This window comes from Nansenia antarctica, assembly GCF_963989245.1.
Source record: "Nansenia antarctica genome assembly, chromosome: 18".
Classification (NCBI taxonomy): domain Eukaryota; kingdom Metazoa; phylum Chordata; class Actinopteri; order Argentiniformes; family Microstomatidae; genus Nansenia; species Nansenia antarctica.
The window spans coordinates 11,837,794-11,853,158 of record NC_137691.1 but is presented as its reverse complement, the minus strand read 5'-3'; the positions used below and the strand labels follow the sequence as shown (position 1 = coordinate 11,853,158).

Here is a 15,365-nt window from a genome sequence, read left to right as displayed (position 1 = left end):
CTTGGATTCATGTTGAAGCTGTGCTGTAGGCGCAGGCAGAGTCACCAAGGGGTTTCTCCATTGGTCGCCTGCTTTGTGATGTCAGAAGACTTGTCAAACCCCTTCAGTCCTCTACCCTCTTCCACTATCCCCATCCCCTCCTTCCTAACTCCAGTCACTCTTAATGAGTAAAAGAAGCATACATTAGGAAACACAGCGCCGGACAAAGTCCAAAGGGAGTCTATATGCATGTCTAAACCAATCGCAAACATAGATGGCAACACATGTCCTGAAGACTATGTTGATGGTTGAGAAGAAAAAAGTGAAGAATAAGAAGTGAGAATGACAACAGAATGAAAATATGTTTAGTATAGATGGTTTCTTAGATATTCTTGGTTAATTCTGATTCATATTCAAATTTAAATTGAGGAGAGAGCCGCTCGTGGACTCAATTGATAACCTATCCTATAACATTGTTCCATGCCCCAGGACTTTGGATGTTTTTATCTAGTTAAAAGTATCTTAAATTATGATAATTTGAATATCCCAACGGTTTTGCACCTTGTGTAATGCGGTGTTCATTAGCTAATTCCATCAGTGAGTTCAAATAGCCAGGACTGAACTGGAATTTAAGTGGAAAACTGGAAACTTTCCTCACTACATGTTAGCAATGTATTTTGTAAATACAATAGCAGCATAGTGGACCTAATCTATGAATATTCAAATATGTATCAATGTTCATAATCAGTGACATGTTTAGTGATGAATATTTCATTATGACTATTGACAAACAAAACCTGTAATGCTTTCCTGTCTTGTGAAAGATAGACAAAAATAAATAAAAATATAATATAGAAGCTGCCATTCTTTATGTTATTCTTTGTATCTAGTGTCAGGAAAATGTGCCTTGACCCCAAAAAGGATGGGATGACTAGGATCATCTTCATACACCCTTTAGCTTAGTATGTGCCCATATATTATCAAATAATTGTAAATGAGTATTTGGTTTTTATTCAAATGGCAAAATGGCAAATTGATAGCAACTTAAAAAGGGTGACAAAAAAGGCTATGAGGCAAAACATTTTGTAGTTAATAAGGCCATTGTCTTTATGATCTCTTCACAAAATAGTTATGTACAGAGACAATCCATGGAAAATATGCAACATCGTTCAAGGCAGATACAGTATATAACCATAAAAAGATGAAAAAGATTTTCTTTAAAAAGGGGTGTTTTTAAACATCTCAGACTGCCATGCCATTATTTGAAAAACATCTGTTCATAAAGTAACAGTATAATACTTCAGGTCAATCTGAATGGTGCATTGGATGAATCAAAGCAATCCATATTCTGCATGATAAATTCCCCCAAGAGATAGGAATACTGATAAGCAATGGATAGTGGACCCTTAAAACTTCCACAAGAATAACACGTTTTAAGACAACATTTCTCCGAAAATGCATAATATTTGTGATGTGGTTCTTGTAGTTCAATGTCTTGTGTGAGGAGCTTTCTGGCGCAAACGGCCTCCGTGGCGTCACTGTCCAACTGTGTGCTACACACAGTGTTCATTTTGGCAGGACTTTTTAGTTGTTTATTCTTGGTCTTTGGATGAAGATGCACATTGGTTTTGGTCACATCATTTCTGTCCTTCTTAGTTTTGGTCTAGTTTTGGTTGACGAAGACAGAAGAGATTTGTGACACAGTCTGGTTAAAAGGGGGAACAAGTCGGCAGACGATTTAATGTTCAGACTTTTATTATGAAAAATGTAAATAAATATCAGCATTGCTGAAAATCAATGACGCACTTATGACACTAGTCAACTAACACAGATTGTTTTGAGAGCCTGCTAACAATGTAAAGTAGTGTTATAGTTAAGGTGGCAGTAGGGACTACTCACCCAATCCATTGCAGCCCAGTGGTTTGTTGTGAGTGTTTGTTGTGATTTTCAACAACGTTGAAACGTAGTTCCGTGTTTCAAAATAAAAGTCTGAACATTTTGATTGGTTGCTGACTTATTCCCCCTTTCATCAGACCGAGTCACATTTGTTGTGTGGTTTTGGTCTACAAAAACAATTTAGTAAAGTTTTCGTCATTGACTAGGGCTACACTAAATGTTTTGGAGTTTTTGTGGACTGAATTCACTGGAATGTTTTAATATTTTCATCAACTGGAACTAAGAAGGATGGAGGTGACTGGATGTGACTAGAACTGGTGTGCATCTTCATCTAAAGACTGAAGACCAAGTGACTAAAAAGCCTGCCTAAATGAACACTGGCTACACATTGGTAGTGGATAAAGGTGAGTTACCCCCCCCATACAACGTAAAGCACTTTGAGCATCTGGAGAAAAAAAACTATACAAATCCAATCCTTTCTAATCATTATTATTATTATTATTGATCTATTTACAATGCAGGTAATAAATACCTTGTAACCCTTTAAAGAAAACGCAGAAAGCCTGAAAAGTGCTGATCTTTTGAGAGATTAAGAAAAATATGGCAATAACAGTCAAAAAACGTGTGGCGAAAACCACTGACACGGTGCAACACTCCAAATGAATATTCCACTTCAGAAGTCAGTCTTTGAAAAAGTCCATAAAAGCACTGGTAGAGAAAAGCAAAGCACAAAAGTGCTATATACTTCTTGAAATGCATCATACCCATGGCAACAGTATAGCTTTAACCCATTCGCCTGTCCTCTGTCTGCAGCTATCTTACGTAGTTCCGACTTATCGGCAATCAGAGATGTAAAAGGTAAAATAAGCAATGAGTGACTGATACATACGAATGCATTAGAGGATCCCAATACAAAATGCCAGCACCTTTTGATGATAGACAGGTTGTATGGGTCTCAGTAGAGGCCGACCTCCTTCAGGTTGGCTTTGATGATGACATCGGTGACGGCGTCGAAGACAAACTGCACATTCTTAGTGTCAGTAGCACAGGTGAAGTGGGTGTAGATCTCCTTAATTTCCTTCTTCTTGTTCATGTCCTCGAACTGGCACTGAATGTAGTTGGACGCATCGGTGTATTCATTCTGACCTAGAGTAGTGGAGAGGTACTGTTATTATCAATCTATAACCTCATCTCTACCGTAATTCTTACAAAAACATGCACAAATACACATCATTTCAAATTAAAACATTGAACATTCAGGTCCACATTCACCAAAGTGTCCCTCCTGGCTACAGTATGTCCATATCTCACAGACTCAATCTAATATTCAATATATTATTATTATTTTATTTATTTATTTACCAGGGACAGTGCACATTAATCAACAAATCAGTTTCCACATCAATGTAAATGCGCCAGAGTTTTCCATCTGTAGTCCCTGAGCAGGCTATTACAAAATGTATATATAAGTGTCAGTCATTACTCAGACATCTCAAGAAACTAGAGTTCATTGTGTACAGTATACAGTACTTAGGCGCCTCAGCGTGGTTACTATAACAACAAAATCCCACGAGCAAATTGTGGTACGAACGGTCATAGGTAGTCACGATTCCTGCGGAACCTCTGAGATTGAGCTGTCTGCTGTTGTCTAACTTTAATCTACCTTGTTGAGTGAACTTTTCTCCCTCGCCCAATCAGCCCCTCCATAATACAATAGGCTGCTTTGTCGAAGCCTACCAACGAAAGAATGTATCTGTTTCGTAAAAGCCGTATCTTTTTTTTTAAAATAAAGATTTCACCAACCTGTGTACTCAGGATAACAGATGGTGAGAGGGCTCTTGACAATCTTGTCCTCGAACAGGTCCTTCTTGTTGAGGAAGAGGATGATGGAGGTCTCCGTGAACCACTTGTTGTTGCAGATGGAGTCGAACAGCTTCATGCTTTCGTGCATGCGGTTCTGAGAAGAGAGTAGTGCGTCGTGGGTCAACACAGAGGTCGTCGGCTCTTCTGACACAACCACATCCGTCCCCAAAGCCACAGGGTTTTGCAATCACTCAAACCAAACGAACCAAGAAGTTTCTCAACAGTTTTAAAAGGAGCAATCTGGATTGGGGGCACCATGCTTTTAAATCAAATTGGTTCATCAATGCTTTTACTTTTTGATTCTTGAATAATATAACTTGTAAATGTCTCATGAGCTTAGTTCAACTGTTTTACCCTGTCAGGGCCTGATGTCACTGCTGACCTAGGATCAGTTTGGACCTTTTAGACCATGATGAATAACATTTTATGGACAGGTGGGGTCCTGAAACTGCTGTAGGTCAACACTCCTACTCTGAGAGGTTCTGTGGATACGGACCCAGAACCCAGAATATAAGACAGATTTACGCCATTGTTTGTAAACTGTACAACACTGTATAGCTTCAAAACATGGTTAAAACTATCATCTTGATCTCATGGATGGTCAGTCCTGGCATCCATAGCTCAGTCTATGAATTTGAGTGGTTCCATTTCTCAGCCCCAGCCCCATCCCTCAGCTGTTTACCAAAAAAGTGGAAAGGATTTGTTGTTTGAATCCCGGATTGCCCCTTTAAGCAATAGGGCCTACAGTTTCTACACAAAAAACGGAGCTCAGCTAAAAAGGCCTTTTTTATCAGACAATCCCCTTTGATAAGAACTGATCTTATGTTTCATTGACAGGACTACTACTGGCTGTAATCAGACAGCACCATAAGATTGAACACTGGGGGGTTTGTGACTTGAAATGCTCCCTCTTACCATCTCCTCGTCCTCAGCCAGCACAAGGTCATAGTCACTGAGCGCCACGCAGAAGATGATGGCTGTGACGCCCTCGAAGCAATGGATCCACTTCTTCCTCTCTGACCGCTGTCCTCCCACATCGAACATCCTGTAGTGGGGGGGGGGGGGGGGGGAGTGGGAGAGAGAGAGAGAGAGAGAGAGAGAGAAAAAAAAAGAGGAAGTGAGAGACTGATGGGCGAAAGAATAGAAAGATAACCAGTGGGAGGGTGAGAGGTGAGAAGCAGCCCTACAGTAGTCAATGTGCTGCTCCACTGATAGTGTGAGTTGGCGAACCACATGGAGAGAAGACACGCTCACTTCTGATTTGAATTCTAACATGTCCGAACTTCCTGGTCACGGCTCCTCTCTACTCGTGCAGTTTGAGAGGCGCTCTGAGGCGATATAGGAGCTTCAACCAATGAGAATCCTGGATGTTGTAAACAATGGTAACACGCAAGTTGTGTTTGGGACCATACAGCACTTAGAGCTATATAATACTAATATTACAATTGTCGGTTTGGAACCTTGAAATGTACTGGCAGGACCAAAGCTACCTTTATGGCAGGGGAAGTCTCATTAGGGTTAGGGTTAGAGCATGCCCCTGCCGTGCTGGGTTTCGGAAGTTCGCTTATCGGAGTTCTGTGTAGCTAACGTTGCTTGCTAATTTGTTCAGTCAAGTCAAACAAGTATCTGACATGAAACGCCGATGGGTGATTTTAGTTTATAGCGTTGCTGATTATGTGTCTCTCATCACAATACCTCATTTGAATACCAAAATATGTCTAGCTAACGTTAGCTACCAAGCTAGATCATCAATTGCTAAATTAGCCTTTCCTCCTTAGTTACATATCCAGCGACTTTTGGTTTAACTGAATCTGAACATGCAGTGTTGTCCCGACATAGTCTCATTACGAACCCAAATATTTTTTTTACCGCTGTTTGTATTTATTTATTTGAAGCGCAGTTTTCAGCACTGCTCGTGGAAAATGTTCGAGCAGGTTCGCAGAAAGGATAGTGGCTTAGTCAAACCTACAACAATGTCAATGTCGAATCCGGTTAACTGAAAAACGCGGTCTTGTTCGGTAACGGTTTATCAGTTCAAAACATTTGAAACCGTCCAACCCTAATGTCTAGCGAAAATGATCAATTAAGAAATTCAAATTACTTAGTAAGAATAGACAGCCCCTGCCACCTCTCAAACCGCACGAAGATAACGTGTCCAAATTCCCCTTTAGGCCCTTTCTCAGTGCAAATATGACAACAGCTGTTTGGAGGCAAGCACATGCCGTTGTCCTGGAAGTGAATAAACATTGAACGGGGAGGGTGAGAGGCGGCTCAGTCACATCGACCAGTGTGAGCGGTCACATAAATTGTGTAGACAGCTGGACGTGGACGTATGAGACCCTCGTAGGTTGGAATAGTCTGCGTTTGTGAACATCTCAGTCCGTCTGGCTTAAGTGTTGGTGACTGAGAGAAAGTGTGCTAAGTGCTGTGTTTAGGGTTAGGGTTAGTGCTGTGTTTAGGGTTAGGGTCAGTGCTGTGTTTAGGTCATTGACTGACTTGAAGTACAGATCCTTGAATGTGAAGTGCGTCTCCACGATGCCGGTGGTCTTGACTCGCGTCCGCAGGACATCCTGTTGAGTGGGCACGTAGCTCTGCTGGGATATCCTGTCCAGGTCATTCAGGTAGCTGAAAGGAAAAGAGGAGGACATTTATTTAATGTAAGAGTGATTTCGATAAATGACCATTGTCCTTTCAAAAAATTTTCATTGTCCTTTCAAAATCAGAAGGCTAAAATACGTGAAAGGAAGTTCTGGTGTCGATATGATGGGAACAAAACATGCGAAACAAATGCAAAAAAACAGAGAAATACAGTGGCCTCTGTTACAGTGAAACATTATATCTTTGATTTGAAATCAAACATTTACTATGGAGGTTAAAAGTAGAGATTGTCATCTTTTATTTTAAGGGGATTTCAGGGCACCAAAGATTCATATAATATCCAAATTAAGCACTCGTGTTAACTATTTGGTCAACAATCCTTTGCATGCAATAACTGCCTGAAGCCAGCGAACGATTGACCCCCACTTGGCACTGGGTGTCTTCTCTAGTGATGCTCTGCCAGGCTTGCAGCCATAATGCAGCACAGTGTTATTCAGGCTGGGAACTTCAGGTGACAGAACAGCTGGTTCAGACGTGCGCAAAACCACCATCACATGTTTAAGATAAAATAACATATTTGGTTCCTTACCCTGAAAGGAGTCTATGGACAAGGACAGACTTCAATCCACACACTGTTTTATCTGGTCATGGTAACTAACAGCTGATTTTTTTCCAACCAAAATTCAATGCAAGTCAATGGAATCTAAATTAGCATGTTTGAAATCACGCTCGAATCATCTCAAAGTCATTAAGATCAAGTCATTCAGTATTTTCCAGAGAATTTCAGATGATTTGGGCATGACAACATGCTCCACCTGCTCAGTCACTTAGTATATTATTTTTTGGTGCCCCGAAATAGAGAGATTTCAAACTCAAACATTTGAAGTACAGAGCCAAAAAGAAGAAAAATATGATTCACTATTCCATTTACGTACGCAGGGTATTGTACATACCTCCACAAACTTCACTTACAAAGAGATTATTCCCAAAAGAAACTGCTGAACTGAGGGTAAAGTAACAGTACATACATACTGTACACTATCTCTGGCAAAAAGATAGCTCTACATTTGCCTTGAGTGGACCAGTCCAGGACTGTCGTGTTTCCAAAACAAACCCAGCGACTTGGACAGAAACTTGCGTTTGCCCTCAGGGCCCTCCGACTTCCCCATGTCTGTACAAGTAGCACTCTTGCTTAAGCAAAGTTGCTGCAACCGCACCGTCTATTACAGTGTTCCTCCTTCCATGGCCTCGTTTGCATGACTCAGGCAGGTTTATGATCTGTGGGGGGTTTTGTGAGCCAGCGCCATACCGATCCGGCAAGAACTGCCTTTTTCCTGGTTGATAATGATAACCACTACATTCTTCACACACGCGCGCGCACACACACACACACACACACACACACACACACAAACACCATGAATCCTCACCTATCATGAAATACATGTTTGGCATAGAGGTATGTAATGACGCAGGGCTCTGAGCTCATTGTCGGTGTGGTCTGATAACGTGAGGTCGTATAATGGCCTGACTGTCCACCGCTAAGCCCCAGCGGTCTCTAGGAACACTAGGAACACTGAGGAGAGGTGGTGGTGGTGGTGGTTGTGGTCATGTTGTAAGAGAAATGATGTTATCACTCTAGTGCTCTTTATTCTCTCTCACGGGCATGGTGTGGAAGTTGACACTGCAACAGTACATACTTGCAATAAGCCTGTAATGAAAATGAATGGATTGGAGAGGCACACTAGAATGCCCTAATACTAAGACAGACGGGAACTTCACTTCATAGTTCAAGGGCATGTGCAATAGACATGTAAAATGTAGTGACAATCAAGTGTCAAGTTTATGCAATTTGAGGAATGCAAGAAAGCCACGTCATTCAAAGATCAGCAGGATTTCATTCCCATCTGAAATAATATTATGCTCTTACTAGGAGGCGGAGTCGTTGAGCTGGTACTCTCTGGACCTGCCGAAGCAGACCTGGACCCCTGCGTCCTGCCATAACCTCATGATGACCCCCGCCAGTTCAGGGGTCATGACCCCTTCCTCCGCAGAGCTGGCCAAGGCAAAGAGCTGTCGTGCGTCGTCCTGGAAACAAGAGCCCAAGTTACTAACAGGAAACACACTCATTACCAGCCAGTCATCATCATCAGGAAAAACCAGGGTGGAGCAAGAATAACATGTTACCCCTAAATGGAGATGTCCAGTTAGTTTTTATGTTAGTTAATATTTGAAGTAATTCACTGATGGGGGTTTCACAAAGTTTCACCAAGTCTCAGTAAAATACAGTGTATTTACATTGTACTTCCTTATTGTCATCATTGTATTTCCTTGGTGTCGTCATTGTAACCACACTGAAACCAGACTAACTGTGGATTATCTAACCAATGACTTGGCACTGGTTGGCACAATGTATAATGGTAAAACGGTCATGTGCTATGTAAAGATCAGAGAACCTGTGTGAGGCTGACTCACTGATCGTGTGGCGTCTCCAAAGTCGATGCCAAGCCTGCCCATGGCTCTGATGATGGCGATGATGGACTGAATGGTGTTGCTGTAAACCACCACTCTGTACTGGCTGCATTCTTCCTGCGTGTATCCATCCTCGTGGATGATTCTGGAAAGCAGAATGTGAAAGTTGACATGCACCGACATGCACTGAAAGACTAGTTCCAATTCTAGAGGCTATTTCCTTACTGGTGCTCAGGACCAACTGTCATTTCAGTGTCATCATGGATATTAATATTGGATATCTGATCTGACTAAGAGAGTATACTGTGTGTAACTGTTGAAAGAAACACTTACTTCATCTGCTTTACAATTGTACTCTTCCCAGACTCACCAGCACCTTGAAGTATAGGGCAGAAATATCAAATATTAAAGAAGACAAATATGATCAGGCAATTTCCAAAAACACTTCCATTATATTAGTAACAGAACGCATGTATGTAGACTAAATCGGAATGATTGTGTTGATATCAACACCCCCCTCCCCCCCACACACACCACCACCACCACCCCCCCACATTGGATCTAGGGGACACTGACTGAATAAGATTCAAGTCTGTGGCAGAATCGTGCATATTATTTATAAGTTATAAGTTATTATAAGTTCAATTTGAGCGTTTTAGAGGCTTCGGGAGAGCTGACTTACCCAGGAGCAACAGCTTGACCTCGCTGTTCGCCTTCTCCCCAGCCTCCCGCAGGTTGCGATCGATCATTTTGCTTCTCTCCATCGCGGCTTTGTCTTCGGCGCTGAGTGTGCAACCCATGTTGAATCTAACAAACACGAACAAACGCGTTTAAACAGCTTAAAGATACGATGATCTAGTTAAATAACGATCGTAGCGCAGATCGTAGCACCGTAACCGATCGTGTTCGCCGACGGAACCAGCTTTCTACATCCGAGTTATTGTAATCCTGTAGACATGGATATTTACTAGACACATCACGGAAATAAACTGACGATCTTATAATATACCGCTATCTCTATATGATCTATACAAAAAACTAGGTTGATGGATGGTGGTCCATGTCAACTAGTAGAGACACATGTTTAGTTAAAGGAAATGTTAAATGTCCCTCTAGGAGGAGCGAAGCCAAAGCGTGAGAATGAAAGAGGAGAAAAAAAGGCGTTGGCCAGACACAGAAACAGCCAGACTCAACTCATGTTGGGTTTCAGACAGTTCAGGGTTTTTCAAACAACACATTAATGATTAAGACACATATGGACATGCAAGAAGAAGTCGTATTTGATTAGAAAATCTTAATGTAAATAACCTCATAAAGAAAGCTACCGTCAATGTGTAGAGTAGTTAGGAGTAGTGTTTTCTGTTTGAAAGTTTCAGTTCAAACTTCCCCTCCACCCACCCTCATCAGACTGAAAACAAACTGACTGAAATACTCTTTAAACATTTCTAAACACTACTGGGATTTCCCTGCTTTAGTATTTATATATACTATAGACTTCCCTGCTCATTGTGGGAAAATGTGGGATAGTTAGACCTAGTTAGGATAGTTTAGGGATAGTTAGTCGTATAATAGTAAACAAAAAATGTTTACTTTCAACAGTACCACGTGACGCAGAAATACACGGAAATCGAGCAAATGGGACAGGGAATGATGGGAAATGGAGTCCTAATCAACTTAATGGACAGGTTGCATTTGAATATGCTAGCTAAATATTGGGGGTGTCATTTGATTGTCATATAAAGTAACATTTTAGACATTTATTATCAGCTCAGATATATATATATATAATATAATATATAATATATAATTTCTTATAATTTATTTTTTTATCTATTCTTTACTTAAGTTTTTTTTAAATGTTTTTTACTACCATACAGATATTTGTTTTTTTTATCTACTCACTAAATTGTTGGTAAAACTGGTAACTTGTTTATATGTGTGTGTGGCTAGATGGACAAATCTATATGTATGTATGCAGACATGTTTGAGAGGGAGGGGTGGGTGGAGGGCAGGGAGAAAAACAGAAAATATTCATGCCTTTTTCAATGTACATATCTTCTATACTGGAATAAAAAATATTATTAATTTAAAAAAAAGAAAAAAAAGAAGGTGAGGTCTTCAGGTTTCCAACAGGAAAAGCTCCTCCTACCACCTACTACTGAGAAATGTCACTGGGTATGTTGCCATGGGAATGGCAGAGCCCTGGAAAAGCTGGGGGCGGGTTGACTGAGGGACCTTTGCTGAGGTGTGATCCTGCAGAGATCCAACATTTACTATGTGCAAACAGCAAGACAATGTTCAACAATGCCATGGTTCATTTTTTTTCTTCTTTTACAGTGATTTTCAATTTGTAGGCCTACCTTGTTATACAGTCTCAGAGTATCAGATTCACTTTGAGTTGAGGAGCTAAAGGAGATATACGGGCCTACCTCTCTTTCAGAAACACACACATCTTCATTGATCATTTCAAATATGGAATATAGGCCTAGATCCACAGATGATAGACAGCAAATATATTTTGTCAGCAATACCTGTTTTCTCTGCTAAAATCGAGTTCCCCACTTCTCTCTCTGTTTCACTCTCAGGATATAGAATGGGTGAAAAGCTGTGATCCATCTGGCCCTTTGTTGTGACTGTTTTTCTCTGTTTTTCTCTTCTCTTCTTTCACCTGAAGGTCAGATCACTGACTTTGGCTTTGAAGCTGAAATGTCGCCTTGAGGTTAGAGTGTTTGAACTGCTTCTCTCTCCCTCTCTCTTTCCACTGGAATATCAAAGCAACGAGGGAGTTATCCACATACGACAAGAATACCGAGCTATATGGGAGAGAGAGAGAGATCCAAATATCCCTTGGCACAAGTAGCTATTGAAAACCATGTCTCCATGAGCCATCGTGAAGAGAGACCAAGGTTAAGTGCACACAAACATAGTAGACCACACTTTTTCATGACATGAAGATGGCATATTGTCCTTGTTCTTAATCAATAAATGAGTCAAAAGCCGGGAAATGAAATTAATAACTTTAATTCTTCACTCTTGCACAATGCATCTACTTTTTTTCACAGGGTTTGATACCTCCTACAACATCAGTGTCACCTACCTGGACACCTCGACCGATCCTCCACACGATGTGACAACAGCGCAGACTTGAAACAGTCGTCATAAACCTCTCACAGGAAGCCATATCAGGACAGCTTTTTGTTAAGTCTTTCCTTGTCTTAAACGGCTGAAGGAAAGCAACCCCGGGATCAAAAATATGTGGCATGACTTTGAACACAACCTCTTTTATATCTGTACACTTGTATGCTGACCTGCAAATGAAGTCATTCCTATATTTGAGGTAGAGACCCTGAGGATAATCACTGCATGGTTTATCCTGCTGGATTGGCCAATCGCAACAGCTAATCAACACACACTGAAAAGACCATTACTGTATAGCCTAACCCTTTGAATACACCTTTGTCTTTAGGTCATTAATAAATAAAAAGATCATCAATAATACCAAATAAGAATAGCCTAGCGATAATCATAAATAATGAAATTGGAGTTGACCTCACTAGGTGATAAACAGTTTCATAAACCATAAGATACAGACAAATGATGTTTAACAACAGTGAAAATAATAATAAAAACAAATCTAATTGTATGTCGAATGTGATGCAGTGCACCAACAGAAAAACCTCTCATCTACCTGCCCATGTCAAAGAACATGGTTAGAGACATGATCTATTACTTTCGGGACAAGCCAGAAGCACTTAAGGATGTGTTTAAAAAAAAAAGAAAAGACTGCCGACATCCTAAATGTGGTCACAATAAACCTGGCTTGCTTATAGGAAAACACAAGAAAAGCACCAGAGAGAGGGGTACCTGCCCAGTGGTTTACATGTAAACAACAGGTGGCTGACCCATAGTATGTCTTACAGAGTGCTATTACAGTACTGTAGCTCTGTTATCTCCAAAAGGCACAACTTATTCTTTATCATAGAGACATGGTGTCTTTCCATAGGAGGCGGCTTATTGTCTACTACAGTACATACCTTGCCATATTATCTTGCGGAGGTAAAGGGGGTCAGGAATATTATAATGTTTTTATATATTACCTCTTTTGTTCCAACATTGGCTTCTTTGAGGTTGTTGCTGCTTAAATGCAGACTCAATCATAGCACAGCTGTCAAATAGTAATTGATTACCAGTATGAAATATCTGGTTAGTACATGGGGCAATTCTATTCTATTCTACTCTATAAAACTGCCCATATGCTGAGAGTCACAAGGCCTGATATAGTTCAAGGTAGTCAAATAAAAAAATCAGCTGACAGACAATTTTTCTGGGAAACTACCTCTGGGAGTTGGGCTCCCATGAGACCCGAAAGGAAAAGGTCAATAAATACATTTATAAAACTTAAACTATCTTTATGATCAATATCATTATGTTATGATAATGAGCTCAGAGTTCATTGATTGCCTGATGCTCCGCAGCTGCATATTGTGCTATACTGGATGTCACTAATTTCAAATTCCCCTCAGAAATTCTAGCCTAAATTGCACACAGGAGACTCTAACAGGGGTATATGAATGTAAATAAAAATCCAATGTATTACAACTTCATAGGACGGAAAGGGAGGATGCAAAGAGCAACGTACAATATGGAATCTAAATCAATGACCCAGCTGCTTTTGATTGTTGAGAGTAAAATAAACTCTCTTACTTGCTCACAAAAAGAACACATGACACACTGTTTTTAAAATACTCCAAGAGAGTATTCTCTTTTTAAACAACAATTGAATACATAAAAACCCCTAACTGTCTGATATAATATGGTTGTTTTTCATCTGGTGATGCTCAAGAAACTCAGACGTCTCCTCTGCGATCTGTCCGGGGATGCGGAAGTCAATGGGTATGGGCTGTGGGGGCTGAGGGGGGGGCTGGGACTGTGCCAAAGAGCGGCACGCTTCCCCCTTTGGACTGGAGGTGCTGTGTGAGTCCTGGGGGTCCAGGTTGCAGCCGGTGCCCTGGAGGAACTGAAGAAAATTCTCCTCTATGGACCCCTCGCGGCTGGGCAGCCGGTCCTCTTCGCCTGCCGCGCGGCGGAACAGGCAAGGCAGGTGCTTGCCCAGCTCCTCTCGGATCTGTCGGTTCAGACAGCCGTAGAAGAAGGGGTTGGAGGTGAAACAGAAGTAGGCGATCCAGGTCACCACCTCTTCCAGGGGGGCCAGCGCGGCCGGAGGGCTGGAGGCCAGGGCCGAGTACAGGTGGAAGGAGAAGTAGGGCAGCCAGCAGCAGAGGAACTGCCCGCCTACCGCCGCCAGCACCGCCGCCGCCTTGCCCCCGCCGAAGGGCCGCGAGTGAGGGGTGCCGCGGCCCGCCCCGGTCCCGGTGCCCGTCCCTGAGCTGGTCACCATGGTCGAGCGGCTGCTGAGCGACTCGGAGCGCCGGCGCCGGGGCGTGTCCATCCAGGTGGGCAGCGGCCCGTGATGCATGGCGGCCACCCTCGCCACCTTGAACATGCTGCAGTACACCACCAGGATCACCAGCAGCGGGCACAGGAAGTAGACCAGCGTGAAGAGGACCATGAAGGCCACGCGGTTGGACCCTCCCCCCGTCCAGTGCAAGGAGCAGCGCCTGTGTCCCTGAGCGGGATGGGAGGGGACGGCCCCGCCCGCGCCCCCGACCCCGCCGCCCTCCAGGAGAGGAGTCCTCCCGCCCTGTAAGGCCCAGGCCAGCAGGGGCAGGGCGGACATGGCCAGGGCTTTGACCCATATCCCCACCAGCACTGAGGCCACCAGACCCAGGGTCATCTTCACCTCATAGCGCATGGGGTGTATGATGTAGTAGTAGCGCTCCACGTTGATGGCGGAGATGGAGAGGATGGCGGCGCTGACCAGGCACACGCTGAGGAAGAGGTAGCTCCGGCACAGGGCTTCGCCGAAGAAGGCCCGGCCCGAGAGCATGCCCAGGGGCATCAGCACCAGGGCTGCCAGCAGGTCCACCAGGCACAGGTGGAAGACGAAGGCGAACTTACGCAGCTGCGGGGCCTTGGCGATGACCGCCATGACCGCCACGTTGCCCACCACGGCCAGCAGGTCCATGATCAGCATGGCGAGCAGCGCTAGCGACTGGGACAGAGCTCCGCCCTCGGGCGGTGTGGAAAGGGACATGTTGGGCTGTGGGAGCGGGTGGGAGGAGTTCCACTTGGGCTCCATCGTAGGGCGGGAAGAGGCAGGCAGACGGGGGCCGTCACAGGCCCATCACCCATCCTTCACAGCCAGAGGAGGGCGCGGGCTGGAACCAAAGGCTTGGTTCTGGGAGGAAGTCTGGGAGCCAGCAGGGTGAAACTGGGTGGGGACCAAAAGCTCAACTTCCCCAGCGACGGAGACTTTTTTTCCCTAAAGATAAAGAAAGACAGGATGAAATAAAGGACATTAGCTTGATACTCCACAATGGACGACACAGGATAATATGATATGTGACATGTTCTAGTCTTTTGGTCGGCAACCAATCAAAATGTTCGGGCTTTTCTTTTGAAACACGGAACTACGTTTCAATGTTGTTGAGAATCAC

The 15,365-nt window shown here is 43.0% G+C and overlaps 2 protein-coding genes across 2 annotated transcripts; both read right to left on the bottom strand.

Annotated features, from left to right (window-relative positions):
• Positions 1-1,073: 1,073 nt before the first annotated feature.
• On the bottom strand, positions 1,074-10,201 carry LOC308173345 (guanine nucleotide-binding protein G(i) subunit alpha-3-like). Its single transcript, XM_080548355.1, has 9 exons — positions 10,117-10,201; positions 9,491-9,615; positions 9,142-9,184; positions 8,812-8,953; positions 8,267-8,424; positions 6,235-6,363; positions 4,654-4,783; positions 3,679-3,832; positions 1,074-3,021 (listed from the first exon to the last, which is right to left on the bottom strand). Exons 1-9 carry the CDS (start codon positions 10,119-10,121, stop codon positions 2,831-2,833), a joined length of 1,077 nt encoding a protein of 358 aa, XP_080404481.1. The 5' UTR covers positions 10,122-10,201; the 3' UTR covers positions 1,074-2,830.
• Positions 10,202-13,603: 3,402 nt separating this feature from the next.
• On the bottom strand, positions 13,604-15,007 carry LOC308173275 (G-protein coupled receptor 61-like; the record flags this gene model as incomplete). The annotated part of the gene is made up of 1 exon (XM_080548280.1): positions 13,604-15,007. One exon carries the CDS (start codon positions 15,005-15,007, stop codon positions 13,604-13,606), a length of 1,404 nt encoding a protein of 467 aa, XP_080404406.1.
• Between the last annotated feature and the right edge of the window lie 358 nt (positions 15,008-15,365).